Here is a 27,072-nt window from a genome sequence, read left to right on the forward strand (position 1 = left end):
CACGCCTGTAATACCAGCACTTTGGGAGGCTAAGGTGGGTGGATCACTTGAGGTCAGAAGTTCATGACCAACCTGGCCAACATGATGAGACCCTGTCTCTACTAAAAATAAAAAATTATCCAGGTGTGGTGCACGCCTGTAGTCCCAGCTGCTTGGGAGGCTGAGGCGGGAGAATTGCTTGAACCTGAGAGGTGGAGGTTGCAGTGAGCTGAGATCGTGCCACTGCACTCCAGCTTGGGCGACAGAACAAGATTCTGTCCAAAAAAAAAAAAAAAAAGAAGAAAATAGGTTATAATTGGACTATATTTTTCTTATTATGCTATATTACGTAATTTTGGACTAGTCTAATATAGCTCACTGTGAATAAAATATAAGCATATGTGGTGTTTAATAAAAATATGTTCACACTTAGGTGCCAGTGGAAGGTTTCATAGTCATGAGCCAATCGTGAACATAAACGTGTGTGTGTATTAATTTTAATACTTGGTTTTTTTCTTGAACTTGCCTGTTTTGTGTTACCTTTTACAAAGTACTTTTTATTTCTCTACACCTTGAGATACATATTTTGAAGCTTTTCGGTAGTCTTGTTATTTCTAGTTCTTTGTTTGTTTGTTTTTTGAGACAGAGTTTGGCTCTTGTTGCCCAGGCTAGAGTGCAATGGCACCATCTCCGCTCACTGCAACCTCCGCCTCCTGGGTTCAAGCAGTTCTCCTTTCTCAGCCTCTCGTGTAGCTGGGATTACAGGTGTGCCCCACCACACCTGGCTAATTTTGTGTTATTAGTAGAGACAGGGTTTCACCATGTTGGCCTGGCTCGGACTCCTGACCTCAGGTGATCCACCCGCCTCAGCCTCCCAAAGTGCTGGGATTACAGATGTGAGTCACCGCGCCGGGCCAATTGTAGTTCTTTTGGTGTGAAATTTGGTTTCTCTTTTGTAATGAAAGATTCTTTGTATCTTTCGTAATTACTGTGTATAAGCTCTTCTTCACATGAACTTTGGAAGGTGTTCTACATTTTGAGGGATATACACATTTACCTATTTTCAGATATTTAGAGTCAATATTGTTCCAACTCCTACTTCACACTGACAATTTCCACTTCCCACTTCGCATTCCCCAGTTGCCAAATATAATAGCCATAAAGAGCATCAGATTGATTTATCTGCCATCCCTTTGTGCAATTGCTGCCATGTATTTTTGCTTTAAGCTGTATTTTAAACAACTGAAATTTATTTTTGTTTAAAACTCAGTTTTTAAATGTAAGTATCCAAAGGAAAAAATATTTATGAAAACTTGGTTTCCATTTGGTATCAGTTTTCTGCCCTAACACTCTCCAGCTTTTCTTGTGCAGGTCTGCTGGCAAGGACTTCTTTTTTTTTCCTTCTTAAAATTTTTAATTTCTAAATGTCTGTATTCAGTCTTGAGTTTGAAGGTTTTTTCACTGAATATAGAATTCTAGATTGATACTTTTTGTCTTTTAGCACTTTAATGGTGTTCCATTGTCTTCTGGCTTCCATTATTTGTGATGAGATGTAAGTGGTAATTACTCTCCTTATTCCCTCGATACACCAGTCTTTTCTTCTCTGGCTGCTTTCAAGATTTTCTCTTTCTCTGGTTTAAGCTGTTTTACTCTGCTGTGCCTGGGTATGGTTATCATTTGAAAGATTTTAAGCAGTGGTTTCTTCAGATATTTGTCCCTTTTTTTTTTTTCTGTAACTTTATTTACATGCATTATACAACTTGATATTGTTCCACAGGGTCTATTCAGTTTTCTTTAGTCTTTTTTCTCTCTCTTCTTTAGATTAGACAATTTTCTTCCCCTTTCCCTTTCCTTTTTTTTGGAGACAGAGTCTCACTGTGTTGCCCAGGCTGGAGTGCAGTGGTGCCATCTTGGCTCACTGCAACCTCCACCTCCCAGGTTCAAGCGGATTCTCATGCCTCAGCCTCCCAAGTAGCTGGGATTACAGGTATGCACCACCATGCCTGGCTAATTTTTGTATTTTTAGTAGAGATGGGTTTTCACCATGTTGGCCAGGCTAGTCTCGGACTCTCAACCCTCCGGTGATCCTCCCCCCTCAGCCTCCCAAAATGCTGGGATTACAAGCATGAGCCACTGTGCCTGGCCTAGGTTAGATAAGTTTCTATTGATCTGTCTTCCAAGTTTGCTGATTTTTTTTTTTTCTACCATCTTCAATATGCTATTAATTTCATCTAGTAAATTTTGCTCTTTGGTTATTATGTTATTCATTTTTAGAGTTTTCTTTTTGTTCTTTTTTTGTAGTTTCTATTTTTCTGCTGAGATCCCCTGTCTGTTCACACATTAAAGACCATGTGTTCCTTTAAGGTTTTGAAAATAATCCTAATTCTTTGAATGTATAAAATAGCTGCTTTAAAATATTTGTTGCTAAATTTAACATCTGTTCTAACATGGGGTTGGTGTTTTACTGACTCCTTTTTCCCCCTTAAATTTGATCACATTTTTCTGTTTCTTTGCTTGCTTTCTAATTATTTTTGTATTAAACAACAACAGCAGAGACAAGGTCTTGTTCTGTCACCCAGGCTGGAGTGCAGTGGCGTAGTCATAGATCACTGCTACCTCACACTGCTGAGCTCAGGTGGTCCTCCCGCCTCAGCCTCCTGAATAACTGGGACTATAGGTGTGCACCACTATGCTCGGCTAATTAAAAAACAACAACAAAAAAATAAATATAACTGTGTGTGTGTGTATATATATATATATATATATATATATATATATATATATATATATATATATGTTTTTGTATAAATGGGGTCTCACTACGTTCACCAGGCTGTTGTTGAACTCCTTGCCTCAAGCCATCCTGCCTTAGCCTCCCAAACCATGCCTGGCATGCTTGCCTCCTGACTTTTGATGAATACTGTTTTTTTTTTCCTCCTAAGAAGGTTGATTTTTGTTCTAAAGTCTGGTTGGTCACCTTGAACTTGTGTAGGCTTGGTTTTATACTTTATTAAGGCAAAATTTATTTACCTTAGGTAACTTCAGGATGGTTCCTTACCCTCTCTAATATGGTGGGCCATGACTTTCAAACTGGGTTTTCTTGTGACTCTTGTCTGGATTTGGTTTTAGACATTATTGGTACTGATCTGGAGTAGGCTGTATGCTAGAGTGTGGTTCTTAGTCTTGAAGGAGGAAGGGAATGTTGAGGTGTGTATTAGGGTTCTCCAGAGACACAGAACCAATCAGACACACACACACACACACACACACACACACACACACAGAGTATATTTATGTATATATCCGTAAGTAAATAAATATAAATTGATATAAGGAATTGGCTCATGTGACAATGGAGGCGGAGCAGTCATAAGACTCACATACGCAGAGTAACACTTGGCCAAATGTGTGGGCACCCTGTGGCCTAGGCAGGTTGGCACAAAAAGTTAACTATCACAGGGTGTTAATGAGATTTCTTCTCTGTGGTTGGGCAGGGACCCCAGATACCCCAGACCTGCTCATTGTCTGTCATTTTGGTTCTGGTCTCAGCCTTTAAGTAATCATTCTGTGGCTCAGGTTGTTTCACCTGGCCCATGTGCATTCTGGTCCTCATGGCTCTCCTACATCCAGACTTCTGGAGATCCCCTTCTGTGCACCTCCCTTCTCTCTGGCACACAGCTTCAGACGCCTGAACTCTAAGCTTTACCTTCACATCTCAGCATGCCCGTCATGCTTTACTGAGCCTCCAGTTCCTTTCACCATGTTGGGAAATTGTTCCCAGACAACCAGGAGACTCATGACCCTTCAGGGGTCACAGTGTTGGGCTACCATTTGTTGATTGTCAGAAAACAGTTGGCTCAAATATTTTCTTCAGTTTTGTGATTGTTTAAAGTGGATATATCAGTACTAGTTATTTTCTTGTACAGAAGCAAGATATGTGAGGATTACTGTTTAATACCCGTTAGGCGTACAGGTTCTTTGCAGGTGCTTGGAGGAATATAAGGATTAATACAGTTAGTTTCCTATTGAGCATGGCTGGGGTGGGATTGTGAAGTGGAATGTATGGATTTAGAATGGTTCAATATAAGCAAGTATCCAGCTTCATGATTGCAGAATACGGTTTTGCTCTCATGGCATGAACATTCTCAGAAAGTACAGAATCTAAGGATGAAAAAAAAAGCTGAGTGGTGGAGACAGTTTTCTTTTAAATTTTAGCTGCTGTTCTGATTATATTTCATGGAGTAGGTAGATATTTAAATGATTTTTTAGTGATGTCAGCCTTTGGGTAAAGATGAGCCCCACTGAGAGGACTCTAGAGCAGTTGAATCCCGCTTCCCATCTAGGGTTGGAATCATGGCCCAGGCAAACGCTGTGGGTCCCAAGCTCTGCAGGAATGACTGGGGACTGCCATTCATAAAGCAGCTGTCCCACTATTGGATGTCTTTGTTCATTTATCTATTTTCTGCATAGTCTCCTGCATCCTTTTCCTAATTCTTGGCTTTAGTTCTGTTTTCTTGAACTACAGGGAGCGAGTCAAGTCATCCCACCTCTGTGAGACTTGCTTGATTATTTGAAGGCATCTATCCCCGTGACTCCTTCTTCAGTCTTTCATTGTCTTGGCTGCACAGCCTTAGTACCTCCAGATCCCCACCCACCTATTACTTTCTCGGGAGTTTTGAACTTTCTCACTAACCTTTTTTATGTGGATCTAGGATTGAAAAGAATCGTGAGCTTAGGAAGCCTTACGGATACAAAGACTACATATTCAGGTCTTCCTTGTCAAATATCAGAAAGGTTATTTCTGACAGTCCTCCTTCCCCAAATCTAAATGTTTCCCTCTTTTAGCAATCTTTCCCTCCCTCGTAACTTTAGCATGGTGTATGGTGTGTGTAGTCATACATTAGTGTGATTTTTGTCTGTTTCGTACACTGTACTGTGAGGTCCACGAGGTGGAGGCATAGCGGCAGCAAGCCTCACCCTACATCTCCAGTGCTGGGCATCATCCAGTGTCATGGCATCATGTGATTTTTAGAGTACTATTGGTGTGTGTTCAGTTATGTAAACTTGTTTCTCAGTTGTGTCAATAGGCATAAATAAGTTCTCACTGTTGATGTTATTGAAGTGTATCCATATGTATGTATGGTCATTCCTTTTTTTTTCTAAAGGATAATATATGTATTTATTTCTTACAAATTCCAGGGGATGTACCAATGTTAGCCATTTCTTGTCTCTTGTATGGCTACATCCAGTTGTAATTGTTCAGTAAAACACATGAGGTATTTGAAATGCTTCAAATATCAAGAAACACTAACTTAATCTCTGGCGTACCATACTTTTTAAAGCAGAAGCGTTTTCTGTCATGGTTACTACAGAGTGTTTACTGGTTAACTTTTAGTTAACCAGAGGCATACATTCCATAGCTGTTCCGGTTAACTGAGGTTTATATCCATAAGGACGTTACCAGACATAGAAAAATTTCTCTCTTCTTCAGCTAGAGACCCCAGCCACCAACACACCCTTACTACCTTCTAGAAAACATAAAGTGATGGGACAGGGTGCGGTGGCTCAAGCCTGTAATCCCAGTGCTTTGGGAGGCTGAGGCAGGCGGATCACTTGAGACCAGGAGTTCGAGACCAGCATGGTGAACATGGTGAAACCCTGTCTCGAGTAAAAATACAAAAACTAGCCAGGTGTGGTGGCACATGCCTATAATCCCAGCTACTTGGGTGGCTGAGGCATGAGAATTGCTTGAACCCGGGAGGCAGATGTTATAGTGAGCTGAGATCATGCCACAGCACTCCAGCCTGGGCTCCAGAGTGAGACTCTGTCTCCAAAAAAGAAAAAAAAATATTTTGTGTATATATATCTCTTTAATAGTGACTTTTACTAGTGAAAATTTTAATGTCCTAATTACTGTTATTTAGAAAAAATTCTTTTTGAGTTGATGTTTAAAATAATTTTGATTTTTTTTTTTTTTTTTAAAATGATGTTTTACAACTCCTGCCTACTGCTACCCCCTTAGCTCTCCAGGCCCATTGGCCTGACTAGTAAAAGTTTGCTGTTTTTTCTTCCGGACATTTTCCTTTGCATCTTCATTTATATATAAGTGCTCATATTCTTGTTATACACAGGTATATTTACACACATAGGTTGGGTATCCCTGATTCGAAGTGCTTGGGAGTAAAACTGTTTCGGATTTTGAAATATTTGCATATATGTAGTGAGGTATGTTGGGGATGGGACCTCAGACTAAACATGAAATTCACTTATGTTTTATATACCGTAGACGACCTGAAGGTAATTTTATACAATATTTTCAGTAATTTTGTGCACACAGTAAAGTTTTGACTGGGCTGTGGCTGTAACCCATCATATGAGGTCAGGTGTGGAATTTTTCACTGGTAGCATCATGTCTGTGCTCAGTAGATTTAAAATTTTGGAGCGTTTTGGATTACGGATGCTCAACCTGTACTTCTGTAACAGAGTAGTTTGAATGCTTAATTAAAATGGCAAATCAGTTTGGTTTTATGGTTAAACCTTTTCAAAGTTTTTGTCACTTTCAGATACTCGTAAGTAAGGCATATAACCTTTCTAGACCTCACTTTCCACATTTGGTAAAGGATTGATTTGAATTAAATGAAACTGAAAACCTCTTAGCTCTCAATATAACAAATTCTGGGTTAAATTGTATAACTCATCTCTTAGATATCATGAAGAATGTGTTGTTTTTAATATGAAAAAGTATGAAGATAAAAATCACATATGACTTTGGGTAGCAAGAAGAGAGTTTGGGGGAAGTTGCTGAAGTGTAGTTTTTCCCCCTAAGAGCAGCGAGAGGGCCGGGCGCAGTGGCTCAAGCCTGTAATCCCAGCACTTTGGGAGGCCGAGGCGGGCGGATCACGAGGTCAGGAGATCGAGACCATCCTGGCTAACACGGTGAAACCCCGTCTCTACTAAAAATACAAAAAACTAGCCGGGCGCGGTGGCGGGCGCCTGTAGTCCCAGCTACTCGGGAGGCTGAGGCAGGAGAATGGCGTAAACCCGGGAGGCGGAGCTTGCAGTGAGCTGAGATCCGGCCACTGCACTCCAGCCTGGGTGACAGAGCAAGACTCCGTCTCAAAAAAAAAAAAAAAAAAAAAAAAAAAGCAGCGAGAGAAGGGCAGCTAATCAGACTGGTGGTGGAATCCGTCTCTATTGCCCAGGCTGGCACTAGGAAGTTTGAGCTGTATCGATCCCTCAAAACTGATGACATCTGAAAGGCAGTTTTACCCCGGCTCCCTGAAGTTTCACATTACAGCTGTACATTTGTGTTAACGCAGTGAATGCTTCAAAAAAAAAAAAAAGTTATAGAAATCAAAGCTTACATAGGCAAATCTTTGTTAGTGACTTAGTTAAAAAACAGCATTTCATAAATAATAGATTCCCAAGCTATTTTAACCCTTTTCCCTTTCCCAGAAGAGAAACAAGAAAATCCCACACATTTTGCTCAGTCATGGTATATTTGTAAGCTCTCTTGTCTCAAAGTGTCGTGGATTCTTTAAATTTCCTTTAGTTAGCTTCTTTTGTCCAGTAGCTCACTTATTTTGTAGTTTGAAGATGACTGTACTTCTGACACTTTTCTCACATACTTTAATTTTTCGAAAAACTTTCAATTGCAAGAAACTTCAAACATACACAGAAGTGGAGAGAATACTATAATGAGCTCTCATGTCCCTAGTCTCTTGGCTTCAGCAGTTCTCAGTGTTTTGCCCATCAGATTTTCTAACGCTTTTAGTGTAAGTAATGCCACATTTAAAAATACTCTTTTTAGAAAAGAGGCTTAGTATTTAAAGGGAAATAAACCAGAGTAATTCCCAAGATTTATCTGATTAAACTATAGAGTTGATAATTATATAAATTTTTTTTAGCACATAGAACAATCATTGTCTATAGCAGAAGTACTAGCTTTTGTGCCCTTTGCATTGGATTGAGTTATAGAGCTAAACCACAGCAAACTCATTTGTTCACTATTAGGTTACAAGTATCACTTAACTCTGCTTACTTATCTCATCTTCAATATTTACAAATTTTAACTCACATTTGTTTCAGTAAAGCAACCTAAAGTAGATGTTTTAGGAGATGAATTGGTGTGATGGTTATGATTTTCTTTTTTTTTATTTTTTATTTTTATTTATTTTTTATTTTTTATTTTTTTTGAGACGGAGTCTCGCTGTGTCTCCCAGGCTGGAGTGCAGTGGCGTGATCTCGGCTCACTGCAAGCTCCGCCTCCCGGGTTCACGCCATTCTCCCGCCTCAGCCTCCCAAGTAGCTGAGACTACAGGCGCCCGCCACCACGCCCGGCTAGTTTTTTGTATTTTTAGTAGAGACGGGGTTTCACCATGTTAGCCAGGATAGTCTCGATCTCCTGACCTCGTGATCCACCCGCCTCGGCCTCCCAAAGTGCTGGGATTACAGGCTTGAGCCACCGCGCCCGGCCTGGTTATGATTTTCTTTTACTCCTGTATTGATAGTCAGCTGTAGTTGAGACTGTTAGCCTTCTGGAGGGTGAGGTGAACAGGGCTTTTCCACTTCCCGGGCTAGAGGCTGACATGCATGCAGTTACCTGCAGTTCAAGGCAGAATGGGGTTAGGGTGGTAATGGTGGCATAAATACTACTGTGCCAGGGTCATGTCTGTAAGTGTGTGGTGGGAAACTTTCTGGGGGAGACAGCACTGGCATTGGGTTTGGACGTGGCATGTACAGGCAGAGGTGGATAAAGAAGACCCATGGAGTAGCCTTAGCAAAAGAGTGGTATTTGGATAGTGGGACTTTGTTGATTGTGGCTGGAGTGTAGATGTGTACTAGGAGACAGAATGAAAAGGTGGAGGTAATAGTAATTTAAAATATAACGGTAAAAAGAAGCAGCTGTGTACTGAACTCTTACTGTGTGCAGTGTTTTAAATGGTTTACAGGTGCCACATCTTTGATAATACAGCAATTTGTGGGTGCAGTAAGTCATGGAGCCAGGAGTTCAGCTGGGGCAGGCTGGCTCTGGAGCATCACTGGTGCCTTAGGGCCTCGAATGCCAGATTAAGCAGCGCCAAGCACTTTTTTGGGTCTTATTTTTGGATGGTGATGGCTAGCAGGATATTAACTGATTTAAAAAACAAATATATTTGTCCATTGTCGTGAACTTTTTACCTTTGTTGGAGTTTAAAAAATTGAAAGTGCTTAGTGGTTACTTATTGTGGCCCCTAGTTAGAGTTCATGATGAAGGGACTTTTTAATGTTAAGATGGAAGCTGAATTTCTTGGACCATTTTTTTCCTCATAAAAGATGTATATATTTATAAAAATTGCAATACACTGAGAAGTGTAAAAAATTAGTGATTAGAATTTTATTAGCCAAAGACATTCATTATGAATAATCTTAAATGCTTTCTTTGAGTGTTTTCTATGTATTTATTTTACTTTTCTAAAACTGCTTTGGGAAAGGCTTTGAGTCTGTTCTAATATAATGGTATAACTTCCCCCTCATGTAGTGAAGCTTTCAGAAGAATTCAAGTGATCAAGAAAAAACAGCAACATCGTATCTGTGTTACCTTTGTGTTGAACATTTTTTATTTATAACATTCAGTTTTCAATGATAAACTTTTGTATATATATTTTGTATTTTCTGTTATAAGGTGGATTTCTTAAAGTAGAGATTGAACATGAAGCAAAATGGCTTACAAAAGGAATGTGAATCTGTGCTGCAGACATAAAGACTATTTTGAAGGCTATAGGGACAGCCACATTTGCCAGGACTCATGCTTAGACTGTGTACAGCTGTGGAGATCATAAATGGAGAAAGCATGAGATTCGAGCAAGAAAAACGTACTGAGGTTTGTTAATAAGATTTGAGAAGAGAGATGGAAAGTCTTGCTGTTCGGTTGGAGAAGCAGCTGAGGAATAAGTCTTTGTGCATATGAAGAGTGTTTTGTAGGCTGTGTGTAGGTATTTTCTGTTTCTTCAGAATGTAGCAAAAACAGTGTGAACTTAAGTTGGTATAAAGGAATTTAGGAGATAATTTATGACTAGGGATTGGAAGCTATTGAAATGGTTTATCATGACAATTCTTTGAAATGGGTAAATTTTCACTATATTTAGGATTTTATTCTGCTTATGGAGAGGAGGGGTTAAAATGGTGTTTTACAGGTCTTTCTAGAACTTTATTCCCAAGATTTATTTATTTACTTAGAGACAGTTTCACTTTGTCACCTAGGCTGAAGTGCAGTGGCACGATCATAGGTGGTCACTACAGCCTCAGATTCCTGGGCTTAAGCAGTCTTCCCACCTCAGCCTCCCCAGTAGCCGGGATTACAGGTGAGTGCCACCATGCTCGGCTTATTTTGATGTTAATTCCAGTTTTCTCACCTATTGCATATCTCCTGGACTTACACAGAAAATAGAAGACAGTTGGCTGGGCACTGTGGCTCCAGCCTGTAATCTCAGCACTCTGGGAGGCCGTGGTGGGCAGATCACTTGAGGACAAGAGTTCGGGACCAACCTGACTATCACAGTGAAACTCGGTCTCTACTAAAAATAGAAAAAATTATCTGGGTGTGGTGGCACTCACCTGTAATCCCAGCTACTAGGGATGCCGAGGCATGAGAATTGCTTGAGCCTGGGAGGCGGAGGTTTTAGCAAGCTGAGATTGTGCGACTGCACTCTAGCCTGGGCGACAGAATGAGATTCTGTCTTTAAATAAATAAATAAAAAAAGGCCAGGCGTGGTGGCTCACACCTGTAATCCCAGCATTTTGGGAGGCCAAGGTGGGTGGATCACAAGGTCAGGAGTTTGAGACCAGCTGGCCAGCATGGTGAAACCCTGTCTCTACTAAAAACCCAAAAAATTAGCCGGGTGTGGTGGTGTGTACCTATAATCCCAGCTATTCAGGAGGTTGAGGCAGGAGAATCGCTTGAACCTGGGAGGCGGAGGTTGCAGTGAGCTGAGATCACACCATTGCACTCCAGCCTGAGTGACATAGTGAGACTCTGTCTCCCCTCCCACCCCCCCCAAAGAGAAAAAAATATGACAGTTATACTACATGTATTACATGAAGGTTTGTAGTTTTGACTGAAAGGACAAACCAAAACAAGAAAACAAATAAAAACCCCACCTATCATACAGGTAGAGTGATAGCATACTCATGTAGAATTGATTTGGCAAGTCTGTGAATGAGGTCCCAGAAATTGTATATTCAGTTTAGTGAGGCCAATGGAATTTGAAGTATAGGTGTAGAAATGTTGACATTAACAAATGTCATATGTATTAGGATTGTGACAGTGTGACTGCTGACATGGTAGTGTGCCAGTCATTTTTATAGAATGTCTCTTGGTTGAGAAAATTCCAGGGTAACAGTTTTAAGGTTTAAGATTCTAGGTTTAAGATTTTAATTTCATCCCAAAATACACATTCATTTTAGAAAATTTAGAGAATACAGATAAGAATGACAATTCCTTGCAGTTTTTCTCTTCTGAGATAACTACTATTTACATTTTGTGTATAATCCACCAGTTTTTTCCTGCAGATAACTACTTTTCTCTTTTTGAAAAACAATTACAATCATGTTATCTGCGTATTGCTTTACAGCCCACTTTTTCTACATGAAGCAATATTTTCATTGTTGTATTCTGCTATGCCAGTTTGTTTATTGAACATGTACTGCGATACAGAAATACGAGATCTAGTGGCACTTTCCACCAAGTCGTAGATAATACCACTGGAGTGAGTATATAACATAAATAATTAACAGAATATAGCAGGAGATAAATGGAAGTTAAGAGGAGAGGCTGGAGTGACTTTAAACTGGATGAAGGCAAATTGAGGTGATCTTGAAGATGGATAGGCAAGAAGGGGCAAATTTTAGGTTAAAGAAATAAACACTAATGCAGAAGGGGCTTAAATGCATTTTATGGAATGTCACATTGAACTGTGAGTTCAGAGGAATAAGATCATATGTTTCTGAATTATAGAGGGGTTAAATCCAGGTTGAAAGTTCTGTGTCTCAGAAAAGTATGTGTAGTAGTTTTATGCAGAATAAATTAGGGCAGGGGATAGGGGTTTTTAAGCACAGTGGTTCCCAAACTTGGCTGGATCCAGGATTCATCTGTAACATCTTGTTAAAACAAAACACATATTCTTAGGTCCTTGTCCAGGCTTCCTGAATCAGGATTTTTGGAAGTAGAATCTGATGTAGTTTAGGGACCTTGCCCTAGAGTTTCTGATACAACCGTCAGGCCTAGGAGGTACTTAATTCTAGGAGGCATTTGTAATACTTAAGGTGAATTAAGGACTTGGTTCAAGTGACTAAAGTGAGCATGGAGAGGAATGGAAAGGCATGAGGCACTTTGAAAATGGATAGGATTTAGTAGGACCATTTAGAGTAGATAAAATCAGCAGCTTCTAATGAAATTACTGAAAGAATGGTGGTGCAGGAATAGAGATGGAAGTTGAAGCGGGTAACACGTGGTGCAGGAAGGTGATGAGGACTTGTAGGCACAGAGAATGGAGGCAGGGATGTGGCACTGTAGACAGCCACCCAGCAGCTTGTTAGACTGGATATTGAGTAAGAAGTTTGAGCAGAGAAGAGAGTTCGAAGTATTAGTTTGGAGTAAACCTTTGAAAATACTTGTTTTGCAGGGTACGATGTATAAAGAAATGAGTGAAGGGGCCTGGGAATAGAATCAGAGGTCACATCTGAGGTTAAGGCTAAAGGTGAAAGAGACATGGATTATTTGGAGGATGGCTAGTGTTGTGAAATACAAGAACATACATTTAATTTTTTTTTTTTTGAGACAGAGTCTCGCTTTGTCGCCCAGGCTGGAGTGCAGTGGCGTGATCTTGGCTCACTGCAAGCTCTGCCTTCCGGGTTCACACCATTCTCCTGCCTCAGCCTCCCGAGGAGCTGGGATTACAGGCGCCTGCCACCACGCCCGGCTTATTTTTTGTATTTTTTTTAGTAGAGACGGGGTTTCACTGTGTTAGCCAGGATGGTCTCGATCTCCTGACCTCGTGATCCACCCGCCTCGGCCTCCCAAAGTGCTGGGATTACAGGTGTGAGCCACCGTGCCCGGCCTTAAAAATTTTTAAAGGGGTAGCATTTCTCTGTAAACTCCACAAAAGTGTGGGAGGGAAAGTAAGTAAAACTGAACTCACTTTACTACTTTTAGTAATAGACTCATTGTAAGAAAATGTAAGCTATTCATGACAGTGTGTGTTTTTGATTATGTCTGGGCCTTGTTATTTTTCTGTGTTTCTGGGATGCAAGGATAATTTAAAAGCAATGGTTTGTAAAATGATATATAATTACATACGTATAAAAGTACATATAACCAACTAAGTATATGTATGCATGCACTCATGCAAATCAATTATGTATTAACATTTTATATGTAAATTATATATGTGTGTGTATATTGTATTATAGAACATCCTGTATAGAAAAGTTGGTGCTGTCGGAAAGGAGAGAGCAAGGCAGTTTTCTAGTGCATTTCTTATAAGCTAGTTATGAGAAGGGCTTGCCGGCTGCTGATTCATTCAGCATATTTTTTTCTAAATGTCTTCTGTCTGATAGATACTGCTTTGTTAGGGAATACATAAATGAGATTACCCTAGATGTTTGGGTTAGTGAGGGAAACGTTACAATAGATAGCACTAAGCGCTGTATCTCAGCTTTGATTCCCGGAGCACCTAGAGGGTCATTGGGCCACCTCTTTTAAGTTCCTCTTAAGATCTAGAATTGATTGGAATAATAATAATAGAAAGTTTGAGTACATTTTGTGTAGGTGACATAAAAGAACATCCTTAGGCAAGCGTATCAGTTAAGCGTACCACTTTGCTCTTGGTTCCTGTTAGCAGAGGGGAAGAAGCAGACTCCAATATTAAAATCCATGCAGTGAAAATTAGAAACAAGCCACATACCCTCGATAGGTATTTGCTTAAAATGGGTTTACATCTTTGCAATGGAGTACTGTGCACCTGGTAAAATGATGATGCAAATATAAATTGTTGATAAAGATATATATATATATATATATATATATATTTTTTTTTTTTTTTAAAGAGCAGAGATTCCAACACCAAATTTTGGATGGTGGAATTTTATTAGGTTGGTGCAAAGGTAATATGGTTTTTGCCCTTGGGAGATTGGGCTGATGGAGACACTCATTAACCAAGATTGATAATACAGAAAGGAGAAGTGGATTTTTTCCCTGTTTTCCCTGCTCTTTCCTCCCTTTTTGAGTAGGGGAAATGGTGGATTCAGTTTGATGTGGCCAAAAGCAGTGGCTTAGTAGTCAGTTTGCTTGGATTTGAATATGTCTCTACCATTAGTCGTGTGTGACTTGAGATGGTTTCACTTTGCCTCTCTGTGCCTTAGTTTTCTCACTTGGACAATGGGAATGATAGTGGTACTTACTTTTTGTAATTATGGAGTTTAGTGGTTTGAAGTAGAATATTTATACCAGTGCCCATTAAAGATAAGTCATGTCATGCAGTGAGACATAACTGGGACTTTTGAGCTCAGTTCCTTGAGGTCTTCTGGGCCTGGAACAAGTCCGCCTTATAAAAATTGGCTTAACTCTACGTGCTACATACTAAAGTAGTTCTTAATGTAGACTTTTAACCAACTGTCTTAGAAATGAGCCTTTGGAACTTAGGTCTACATGTGATAGGGGTACTTTCTAGTGTCTACTTGATAGAGCAGTCACTTTCTAGTAGGGGGAGTTAGGTTCCCGAAAAGTTCTGTGGTCTGAGAATTCATTTTTGAGGAACTCAAAACACAAGAGAATAAACAGTTGATAGACTTGAAGGTCATACAAACCTGTGCAGATCATTGTAAATGTTTTCACATTCTAAAGGAAGACAGAGGACAGCAAGCAAAAACATAGTATCAGTGGTAGTTTACGTATTTTGAATTAGTAACAGGGTACCTGTACTGTTTACACTTACTGGTGATAACTTACCCCCAGAAACTTTTGTTTCTCCCCTTCAGTTTTAAAAATGATGTGTCAGTGCATTATGTATTGTTGCAGGTAATGTGCATATGATGCATTTCCTTTCTGTTTTTTTCTATTTGTTGGTATGTCCAAATACTCAGTGCTTGATTTTGTCTTTCAGGCCCAGGTGTGGTCCCAGAGATACCGAGTTGGTAGTTGAGATAGCCAAAATCTGGGGCAAAACTCATTTGATCTGCTCAGTTTTTAGTTCTTAAACCTTCTCCCTAGTTCTTTTCACATAATTGCATGAGAAAGCACATGCTTCTAGCCTCTTTAACACAAATTTCAGCTATTCCACTTCCAAAATGCCATTGGAGTAGTATAATCCAGCACCCATGTTTATAATCCCACATGTTCTTTGACCTTGACCAAGGTTTTAATGCAAAACGGAATCATCTGCTATTGGTTTTTACCTTCTTTTCAGTTTGTGTCTCTCTCTCTCTCTCTCTTTCTCTCTCTCTCTCTCTCTCTCTCTCTCTCTCTCTCTATATATATATATATATATATATCTTTTTGAGACAGGATCTCACTCTGTTGCCCAGGCTGGAGTGCAGTGGCATGATCAGGGCTCCCTGCAGCCTTGACTTCCTGGAATCACGTTAGCTTCCCTATTAGCTGGGACTCTAGGCTGCACCACGACACCCAACTAGGTTTTTTATTTTTTGGGGTAGAGATGGGGTTTTGCCATGTTGCCAGGCTGGTCCTGAACTCCTGGGCTCAAGCGATCTACCAGCCTTTGCCTCCCAAAGTTCTGGGATTACAGGCATAAGCTGCTGTGCCTGGCCTAAGTTTTTTTCGATAAAGGGAAAATACAGCAATCTGTTATATGCTGGAATCAAAATTTTTCTACTAGATGAACTTTTGGGGAAATTCAGTATTCTGTTCTAAATTAAATGCCTTTTTCAAGTAATTACTGCTAATGAACTCTCTTGTTTTTTCATGTTTAGGGTGGTCGATGCAGAGTAGTGCATATAAGGGGCTAAAATCAGACTTTGACACATGTGGGTTCTTGCATCTCTGTATTTTCTCACAACTATTTCAGTGATCCTTAATGAGTGGCATCTTGGCATAGTGAACTTTAATGTGGGACCAGAGTTCACAAACTGTTACCTTAGGCCAGTTAATCTTTCTGACCTTTACTTTCCCTGTTGGTGAAATGGAAGTAACACTACCTACTTATAGGGCTGTTAGGAGGTCAAATGTGTCAACGTCTATAAAATGCCTCAGCTGAGTGATTGGCGCATAGATAGTAAGTGTTCCACAAATGTGCATTTCCCTATAGTTTTACTGATCATTTTGGTGCAATATTATATTCTTTATAAAGTCTTGTGTATTTTGGCCTTTTTTTTTTTTTTTTAAAGACTGTGTTTTCTAGGGTTTTGAGGGGAGTGATAAATGTTCTGGGTTTTTAGGATTTCACTTGAAATCCTCCTATATAATTGCTTTTTCTCTGTAATGCCACTTGATCATCTTATTGGAAATAAGAGATTTTTTTTGCTTGTGTGTTAGGCATCAAAACCATGATACTTTTATTTTCCCTTTGGCTCCTTTGGCTATTATAATTCTAGAAAATTATTTCTAAAATTACTATATGGGAAACGTACTTTCTTCTGTCACTTCTTTAATTAGTTAGTGTAAATGAGCAAAAGTTTATAAGGGAATGTTAGTTAACAGTGTATAAATTTTAGATAATGACATAAGTTTAATTTATGGAATCTAATTTTAGATCTAGTTTTTCTTGATTTCTATTTTGTAGCTTTTTTGTGGTTGCTTATTTTTAATGGGCACCTTCTGAGCTATCTTTTTAGATCCCAGTGTGCACTGTATTTTATCTTCTCGTATGGGCTAAATTTTTAAAATTGTGAAATATGTGAGAATTTGTGTAACATATGTAAAATGAAGTAATAATAAACAACTTGGTATTTTCTCCCAGCTTAAGAAGTGAGATAGTACTTAACTAGTACTTTTGAAGCTCCTTGTATCATACTGATTTTTTTTTTTCATTTGCTACTTGTAATACTTCCTACTACTTTACTTATTTTGAAATTAGATATAATTTTTAGTTTGGTGTCATTACAAAACATTGTCACATTGCAGAACATATTGCACCTGCCATTTAGTTTGTTAGCTCCTGGGTTAATCTGAACTTGCCTGTCATGCTGATGCATTCATTTCAGTCCCAGTCTTACATTCTGGATCTCTGTTGAATAGTGTTTTTTGTTTTTTTGTTTTCTGTTTTTGAGACTGATTTCCCTCTTGTTGCCCAGGCTGGAGTTCTATGGCGCGATCTCCGTTCACTGCAACCTCTGCCTCCTGAGTTCAAGCGATTCTCCTGCCTCAGCTCCCCCCGAGTAGCTGGGATTACTGGGCGCCCAGCTAATTTTTTTTTGTATTTTTAGTAGAGATAGGATTTCTCCATGTTGATCAGGCTGGTCTTGAACTCCCAACCTTAGTTGATACGCCCACCTTGGCCTCCCAAAGTGCTGGGATTACAGGCGTTAGCCACTGCACGCGACCTTGTATTTTTTATTTTATTTTTTACAAATCTTAGTGTATCAGTACTTTTAATTAGGTGGCTTGATTCCCCCCCCCCCAACCCCTGCCTGTGGAATACAAACACCAAGAGACTAAGCTCAGTACCTACCTGAGTATACCACGTGTTTAACAGCCTGTGGAAATTGTCCTGTCCCTGAAGATATGCTGTAGATTAATTTTATGCAGTGATTTTAAGACAACTAAAAAAGTGCTTTGTGAGTTTAACTTCTAAAATCCGTGTAAGCTCATTTTCTGGATTGTTCATAGACCATCACATTGCCTTTGGCAAACTGAGCTGGAACATACTGTAGAAGCTTTGAGAATCATGAGAGGTTCCTGTGGTAAAGAGAGATGTTTGTCACTAGCATTTGATTGTTACTCCATAGTTTGAATGGCTCCATTTGTGGGGGAAATGATGAAAAATATACTCTGTATTTTTCTCAAAAAAAAAAAAAAAAAAAAAAAAAAAAAAGAAAATATGGCTGTCTAGATTTTTAAGCTTCTTTAGGAAGAAAATCATATCTGTAGCTTATCTGCAAAGCACATTTGGTGTGTGGAATTATAAAAACTCTGACCTCAAATTAACATTTTTGTTTTTGAAAAGTGACTAGCCTGAAGGAAGGACATATGGAATAATCACTAAAGTCCTTATTTAAAGTAATCCAAGGTCAAGATTTCTGGAGTTTATTGTTACTTAGCATATGATGGTTTGGTTACTATATAAGTCAGCAGCAAATTATGTAACTCAGAGAGATACTTTACGTGGCCTTTCAAATGAGTAAAGATTAATGGATAATGTTTCAAAAAGGTGTCAGAAATTTTGACGTGTATTTCTTACTTTTAGATTTTTAAAATGGTAATGAAATAATCTAATCTCTAACAATTTTTAACAAAGAATACTGATACCTTAATTGATTCTACTTTCTTATAAATAACTTTTGTACCGGTGATACCTACTTCTGTCGAAATTGGCGAGGTGTAAGTAGCATTGTAACATTTTCTAGGTGAAGAATATGATGTTGAGCCTAAAGGATTTGGTTATATAGTTCATAACTAGAGACTGAATTTATATTTTCTTTCCCCATAGTTCAAGTCTTAATTTTAAAGACTGATCATTTTAGGGGAAAAGTTATTAGAAAATGATGTCCTTTGAGTAAAGATAATCTTGATTCAATTATTGTTTTTACAAATAAAACTATTCTGATGCAGCAGTCTAGTGTTCATTCGTCCATCTAGTCATACACCCCCACAGTATGCTATCAGCTGGTTGTAGGTCTAGTGTTTAATGTAATACCGTAACAGGCATTTGAATTGGAATGGTAGTTCTTCAGGAATAGAATCTGGAATACAGGTAAAGATTTCAGACACAATTCCTAATTTAAAAATAACTCACAGTGTCTCTGAGGTTATTTTCCAGTGAAGTGTTTAGTATTGCTGCTATTTGGAGTACAAAGTTGGAGCTTTTAAAGAACCTGGGAGTTCAAAAGTATAAGAAGAAATAAATGAAAAGCAGAAATATTTTGAGGCAATAAGTATAGACTCAAATCTATATTATGACCACTTGGAATTCTACCAATAAGAGATTTATTTGGGCAAACTATAATGGTTGTTGGAAATTGCGTATCTTAGTGTGAATTATTTTAGTCCAGTTGGTTTCTTTCTTTTACTTACCTGAAATGAACTATACTGAGGCAATAGGAGCTTTGTATAGTAATTTAGGAGTGTAAAACAACTTAGGGAAAAGGATTATTAAGCAGGATGATTTGGATGACATCATGTGAAATTTAGGAATTGGAGGCATTGGGAATTGAGAGAGTACTAACAAAAGAAAACCGCTTATTTTAGAATTTGTCTGGAGGATGTAGAGTTGAAGAAAGTTTTGGTATTTCTTCTGCAGCGGCCCCAGTGCTCTTGACCAGGAACATCTCTTGGAGTCAGTAGTTTTCATGAGGCTGGCATAGGAGCTTGGCCAATATATGCAACATTGTTCTATTTAGAATATTCCCTGAATTAATTCCATAGTGTCAAAACATAAATTTTTCACTCAACTCCTTTGTAAGTTAGATTTTAACCTGTACTTGTCTTTACCTCTTCGGCTGATATCAGTTGACAACACTGAGATTACTTTCATTTTCCTGTAAGTCGTCATGAATTTTTCTGGTCAACCATGAGTTATCAGCAGAAGCAATAAGTAGGATGTACTGTAAAAGAATTACAATAAAATAAGAGAAACCACTTGGAGAGCAGGAGGGCTTGTGGACTTAGGGGAACAGTTATGAGAAGTGTTTCAGAATTTAATTTACAAATAACGTTGATAGATTGACATGTTGTCTTTCCCATGAAGTAACTTTCATTACCTCGGCCTTAATAGTAAACTACTATGAAAGTGAATTCACGTCTATCTTGATTTGTGAGCTGATGAAAATTACAAAATGGAGGGTTTTTCCCCCAGATAAATAGTGGAATGTTCAGGTTTGATGCCTGGAAAATAGCTGAAATTTTCCATGGTAGTAGGCACATTTTGAAACTGTTTTTCTTTTCTCTGACAATTGAATATATTTTATATATAGTTGATTTCGATTATTGAAAACTAAGGAAAATTGATTTGAAGTAAGTTTAAATGTTAGAAAATGAATTTTGCAAATTTGAAGTAATTTTATATGTTTTGGGATTGTAGTTATGTTAGATATTCCTCAATTAGGGGTAATTGTCTTGCATCATTATCTCTTATCATAATCTGTTTTTCTTCACACAGTGTTATAGTTTTGCCGCTGGACTCTTCCCTCCCTTCCCCCACCCCATCAGGATGATATGAGACTTGAAAGAAGACGATGCATACAGGTGACTCAAGTTTTGAAATACAGTAAAACTGTGGCTAAGAGAATGTGGGAATCGATGGTGTATTTTGAATGGGGGAGCGTTCTGATAAATAGTAGGGGGAATTGTAGATCAGTAAATGCAAAGGTAGTTGGGCTATTTGTTAAACTTTTGAACTCAGATTGATAATCAGTGATTTACAATGGTGTTATTACAAATATAGCATAGTAATTGCTAGCACTTAGGCTTTTCAAGAGCTAATATTTTGGTGGGAATTGGAATAATTCTGTTAATAATGTAAATAACACAGTTACCTTTATGGTTGAATGCATGTCTCCCCCAGAACTCTATTAGAATATGGCAAATCTTTTATGGGAGTAGATGTTAGTAGGATATCATTAAAAAGACTGACAGTTAAATTAAGGATATTATATTCATACGTATGGTTTCTTAAAAAGATATGCTCTGGGATTTTGTTTATTTTTTCCTTGTTCCTGATATCCCTGCCTCCCATTTCCTTCCCTCCCTTCCCCTCTTATCCTTTTGTCATTTGTATTTTTATACAGAAGAAGCAGTGTGAAGGCATTTTTGAAAGAATATTTTTTGATTGCTCTGTAATTAATTGAGGAGATCTTATACATGGGAAGCTGGAGGCTATTCCATGTGTGGCTATGTTCAAATCCTGAAAATGTAGTGCAGCTAATGTATAAAGTGTTACTAACTTTTGAACTTAAATGTTCTTAAATCAGGCATATTGTAAGGCATTTTGTTGAACTAAGTGTCTTACATTTGAAACTCTGTCAGAGATAGTCTTGTTTGATTATATTTATAAACTAATGTTTGAAAATGTGATTGCTAACTGGAAAAGATAATTATATAAATTTTGAATTGATATCTAACAGATAGTAATTATATCATTGGTGTAGTTTTTGTGATTGGTTTTTATTTTTGGTGATCTGGGTTTTGTCTAGGGGAAAAATCATTTTATGATTTTAAGATTTTTAAAAAAGTGTTTCGATGTATGATTTTATATGAAGAAATGTGCTTGAATATATTTATAAATTAAATTAGATTATATAATACTTTACATTCATGTGGAAGTCACCATTTTAAGACTGATGTTAATTCTTGTTTACGTCAGAGGTGATTGAGCAATCACCTCCATTATGCATTTATCATGCATGCACACAGGCTCGCACGTGTTATGTGTGCCTGTACACATTAGAGGTATGCCGGGTACACATTCTGGCCGAGTTGCTCGCTGATTGTTGAAAGCAACGTGATGCTGAAGCTAAATATCACCATCATAGAACAACAAATAGGCATATTTACAGAAACATTTTTAGAATTTTATGCACATTTTTTTGTTGTCAGATTTTATAAGTTTGACCTTTTGGTGCAGGAACTATTTCTCAGCATTGTCAGCTCCTGGATTGCTCCTTGGGCGCTATACTGCACATTGGCTATACCAAGTAGCTGCTCACTTTCGACTGAGGTCAGTAGAGGAACAAAGTATTTTTGGGGTATCTCATAGATTTATCTATGAATATTACTGATTTTGGAGATTTTCTCTCATGAAATTTTGGAGTTGCAAAGTTTCTGTTTATCCTCACAAGACATGGAGGGTTTCCAAATAGCTCTTTTTCTTGAAAGGCTTATGGCCTCAATGGAATGAAATAACTAATGAGTAAATACAGTTTATAGTTATCTAATTAATTTTATGAATGCTAGAACACAAGAAAATTCTACAGATTAGATTTATGATAAAATCCAATCTTTTATTCAGCCTTGTATTCTTTAAAAATTACCAGCATTTATTGGCTTACAAAGGAAAAAACCCAGGAAAGAAGATCTAGCTGTTAAATAAATATATTAGCTGTTGGTGTATTCCCAATCTAACAATTTGAAAGTTAATAATTGTTTTTGAACATAAAATTAACAGCTTTCAGAATCATCATTAATATAGCAGTTTGGTCTTGTATTACTATGCACACATTTATTCGACTGATAGAATTTCAACACATTAAAACTCATGAGTAGATGTTCACCGAAAGTTGTTTCTAGAGAATGCTTACACACATTTGAAAGCAAGTGGTCTGCTTTCTCCAGGCCTTGTTTTTACCTTCTGGCATTGTTCATGGTACTGGCTTTGTTATGTTGGTTAGATGTGGTAACTTATTCTCACCTTTTCCTTGATGAGGCACAGGTTCAGGGATGCTGGAAAGGACATTGAAGTAGGCATTGGCTGATGGGCCTTTCAGAAGTGAACACTTAAGAGTAGGTTTTCAGAGTAACTCTGTGAGGTGATGAGTATGTTAATTGACTGGATTGTGGTGATCATTTCATTTTGTATATATGTATCAAAACATCATGTACACCTTAAATATGTAAAATTCTTATTTTCCAGTTATAACTCAGTAAAACTGGTGGGGGAGAGAACAAATAGTTTTACTGAACACTAGGCCAAAGTCAGACTTTGATGTATTTTGTCCATGTGTCTATAGGTGTTCCTGTACTTACTTAATTTGAGGATCTTTTTGCATGTTCTAAAATACAGTTAGAACATGAATGAGGTAAATTTGGATTTTCTTTTGATTTTTGGAAGAACAAATGATTTGTTAACAAACATTTATTTCGTCAGCATTTGCTTTGTACCAGGTACTATTATAGGTGCTCTGCCTACAAAGATCCCTGAGCTTATGGATAACAAATAAATGACGCAGTGGAGGTTTCTGATAAAGTGTTAAGACTCACCTATTGAATTCAAGGCATGCAGAGAGAAAATAGAGAGCACTGTTTGGGTAATGACATTGACAGTAATGGCTTTACCTGTATGCAGAGGTTACCAAAATCTCTGCATCCTATTCTTCTCTTCTGAGCTCCACACTCAGGTAACTGCTTCCTGGATGCTTCTCCTGCATATTCCCTCCTCCTCCCCCATTCAGTTCTCTTAGTAATGAGTGACACCGTTCTACCCTAACACAACATCATTTGGGGATCCTAGGAACCACTCTTTGCCCTTTTGAATCACAAGTAACCAAATTCAGTTTATTTAAGGTATAGAATCACTTCTGAGATGAGATTTGAAAAAAGTACTGCCTCAGAGATTACCATGTATATAAATATAAAGACTTTGATATAAAGAAACCTGTGTAAACCAGCATTTCTTCAGTTTATTTGATCAAGGGACCTCCCTTTCCTTTTATTTTTGATTTATACCTATTAACATCTTGTGGAACATGATTTGGGAAAATGTGTTGGGAATAGAAGTTGCTACCATTCTTTGTTTTGTTGAAATGAACTTCTTTAACACCTAAAAAATTTTTAAACAATAGTGATATACTAGTCACTTTAAAAAGTGGAATAGTTCCAAAGCATACAGAACTATCACTTTTTGAGGATGAATAAACATGGAAATTTATTTTTAAATGTGCTGATTTGTTCATATTGTCTTTGTCATAATTCTTATGCATACACTATATATATATACACTCATATATATATGAATTTAAGTACTTAAAACCATTTGTGGCAGAGTTTTAATTTTAGATTCTCTTAACTCATTTTAAAATGTGAATTTTGTAGGACAAAATTTTCATATTTCCAGTGATCACAGAAATGTGGTGTATTCATTACAGAACAATTAGATTCCAGTGATCACAGAAATGGGGTGTATTCATTATACAAAAGTTAGAAATCAGATCTGTAAATTACAAAACCCCAGCTTTTAAAATCCCATCATATGCAGGATACACTGGGAGAATGAAAGGGCATGTACATTGTAATACTTAGGTAGCTGTTGCCAGTTTGCCTCCCCTTGGAATTGTTCTTCTCGTGGTCGTGTGTGTCTGATCTTTTTCTTTGTCTGTGTCTCCTTCTCTAGCTCATGTCTCAACTCAAGCAGTTTGATTTTTTTCTTACTGGTTCAATAAATTTTTTTTTTAGTAAGTTAAAAAGATAGTGGATTTGCTTTTGCGCTCATGGTTTTAATTCTTGTTTGTTAGATAATACAAAATCACTGAAAACAAAATCACTGAAAGAATTCTGAAATGTATAAATATATATGGATAAGTATAAGGAAACACCCCAAGTTTTAGTGTCCTCTACAGTGTGACACATTCCCTTCCAGTTTTTTTTCCATGCCATTTTTAAATTAATTGAGATCATTTTGAATATTCAGAATGATGTGGTTGGGTAAGATCCATTTTATACTCGAATCGACTAACATATCATAAATGTTTCTCTACGTCAGCAAAAGCTTACGGTAGTGATCTGCTGTTACTTTGAACTTGGAGCAAATCCAGGGTACTCAGAATGCTTTTGAAGATCAATTACTTTAGATATTTATTTTACAGTTTGCTTATTTCCTAGTTAAGTATCTCTTATTTTTAGGCATTAAATTGTTTTCTAAAGCACTAATATCTGTGTATAATATTTGGCTGCAAAATTATTTTCTTATAATTGTTTCCTAGGAGTCGTAGTGTTTGAAAAACTTTCAGGCTCTTGATACAACTTTTCAGAAAGCTGTTTGGTAATATGTACCACTCTGTATATTACAAGAATGTCTCTTAATTTATTTTTCTCAGCATTGAGTATTATAGTTAAAATAAATCTTCAACAGGCAAAAAGAAGTATCTCTTTATTTTTGAACAAATAAAGTAGTATTGTATACTTGGTGGAGGAGGTATAAGTGCTGTAGAAATGCATAAAGTAAAAAGAGACAGCCACTCTCCTTTTCCTAATAGTTCAGATTCTTTCTTTCTAGCAAGTGGTTTTTGTTTAATACTTTTATGGCATGTGCACATATTGTTTACCAGTTTTATGTCCAGCTAGTCCGATAGTTCCTGAAGGTCAGGGGGTTAAGGCTTATCCTCTTTGTGTGCCCTGTGACTGTCTGGCAGGATTTCTGGGACACAGGAAGTGCTCAGCAAATGGAAAAAGAATAATTTTTGCCATCCTAATGGCATTTTTAATGCGTAAAAATAAGTATATTCTCGCTTTAATACATTTCTTCAATTGGTTTTAAGAGTTCCTTATTTTCCATTTCTTTTTATGTTTCATAGTTTTATTTATGTTTTTAAGTGGAAGCAATTAATAATGATTACATTATGTATGTGTCATATGAAAGAGCATTTGATATTTATAGAAAAAATGGTGGGAAACCTGAGGTAAGCCACATTGTAAAATTGAATTTTTTACCTTAGTATCTCTATTTAAGACCCAGGTAAAAGCAAATACATTTATATTCACGATTTTGGATTTTCGGTATACTTACTAAGTGTACCTTCAAAGAATGTCTAAGTTCTAGGAAGATGACAACAGAACATAGTTTTAAAATTTTCCCATTTTCCTTTAGATAGAGACAGAGTAACTAGGTCAGCAAAACCAAAATGTCACGTTCAGCATCTGCAAGACTAGGTGAACAGTATCCCCCTGACTCACATACAAGTAAGTAGGTGAGAGTGAATGTCTGATAACAAGACCTGTGTGGTATCAGCATTTGTGCAGAAGGAGGCATGAGGGTGTCTAATGGGCCTGAGAATAGGAGAACCCCAAGGTAACCAACAGAGGAGACTTACTTTAGTGAGAGACTTGCGGAAAGTATGTTTGAGAACAGCAGCTGGAACTCGAGATAGTTTTGAGTTCCCTGGAGGACACAGTAAGTTCTGAAGGGGGGTTAGAGTCATCTGGTCCCTGTGAACTCTCAAAACTAACCAGTTTAAGCTTCCTTCCCAGTCAAAGCCCTACACCAAGGAAACACTGCTGGGAATAGAATCCACATTAAACAAGATGGAGACAATGAGGGCAAAGGAAAAAATGTCAGATGAAAGTGGGAGAAGATAAAAGTACAGGAGATCTTATTCATGAGTCTATATTTTGGTATCCTTCATGAAGACGGAAGAGAACTCTTATTGAAGTCAGAAAAGCTACTCCAGTTTCCCCAAAGTTTTTTATTTTACATAAAAATGAGCAACGGACAGGGATCATAGTCAAATTCCCCACAGAGTTTTTATAAGAGAGAAGCATAAGAAGCAGAATATTATTACTGCAGACAATGAAAGCATGCCAGAAAGAAATGTCCACAAAATAAATGAAACTGTAACCTGTTTTAAAAAAAACCCAGAGAAATTTAGAAAATGATACAAATATTAAAGCACAATGTAAATCTGAATAAGAAAAATTAGAAAAGTGGTGATAACTCAGGAAAGAGAAGTAAAAGATAATTTAAAAAATGAAGCCTAAACAGAGTGAAAAACACAATATGAAATTTCTCAGAAAACTGTTTAACATGAATAACCAGCCAGGTGCGGTGGCTCACACCTGTAATCCCAGCACTTTGGAGGCCGAGATGGGCGGATCACAAGGTCAGGAGATCGAGACCATCCTGGCTAACACGGTGAAACCCCGTCTCTACTTAAACAAAAAACCAGGAGTGGTGGTGGCGGTTGCCTGTAGTCCCAGCCACTCGGGAGACTGAGGCAGGATAATGGCGTGAACCCGGGACTGGAGCTTGCAATGAGCTGAGATAATGCCACTGCACTCTCGCTCTGGGGACAGAGCGAGACTCCATCTCAAATGAAGATGAATAACCAAGGAGAAATGAAGAAAAATGAAGCATTCCAGAGAAAGCAACGGTTATTAAAGACAGGCAAAGAAGTTTCAACATGCAAATAACAGGAGGCTCTGAAGAAGAACTAAAGCAATGAAACTTAACAGATACT

General features: G+C 37.8%; 1 protein-coding gene across 6 annotated transcripts in view; it reads left to right on the forward strand.

Moving 5' to 3' along the window:
• LOC105472647 (dual specificity tyrosine phosphorylation regulated kinase 1A) overlaps window positions 1–27,072 on the forward strand; it is a 150,227-nt gene that overhangs the window by 36,580 nt on the left and 86,575 nt on the right. For 3 of the 6 annotated variants that reach the window (XM_011726075.2, XM_011726074.3, XM_011726076.3), the window contains exon 2: window positions 20,289–20,374. The exons of 1 other annotated variant lie outside the window; for it this stretch is intronic. In XM_011726075.2, coding sequence (XP_011724377.1) covers window positions 20,365–20,374 — 10 coding nt within the window. In that variant the 5' untranslated portion in view covers window positions 20,289–20,364. Of the gene's footprint in view, window positions 1–10,301; window positions 10,323–20,288; window positions 20,375–21,752; window positions 21,846–27,072 lie in introns of those variants that run through there. 2 more of the 6 variants (XM_011726077.3, XM_071095709.1) reach the window with 2 other exon arrangements.

This window comes from Macaca nemestrina, chromosome 4, assembly GCF_043159975.1.
Source record: "Macaca nemestrina isolate mMacNem1 chromosome 4, mMacNem.hap1, whole genome shotgun sequence".
NCBI lineage: Eukaryota > Metazoa > Chordata > Mammalia > Primates > Cercopithecidae > Macaca > Macaca nemestrina.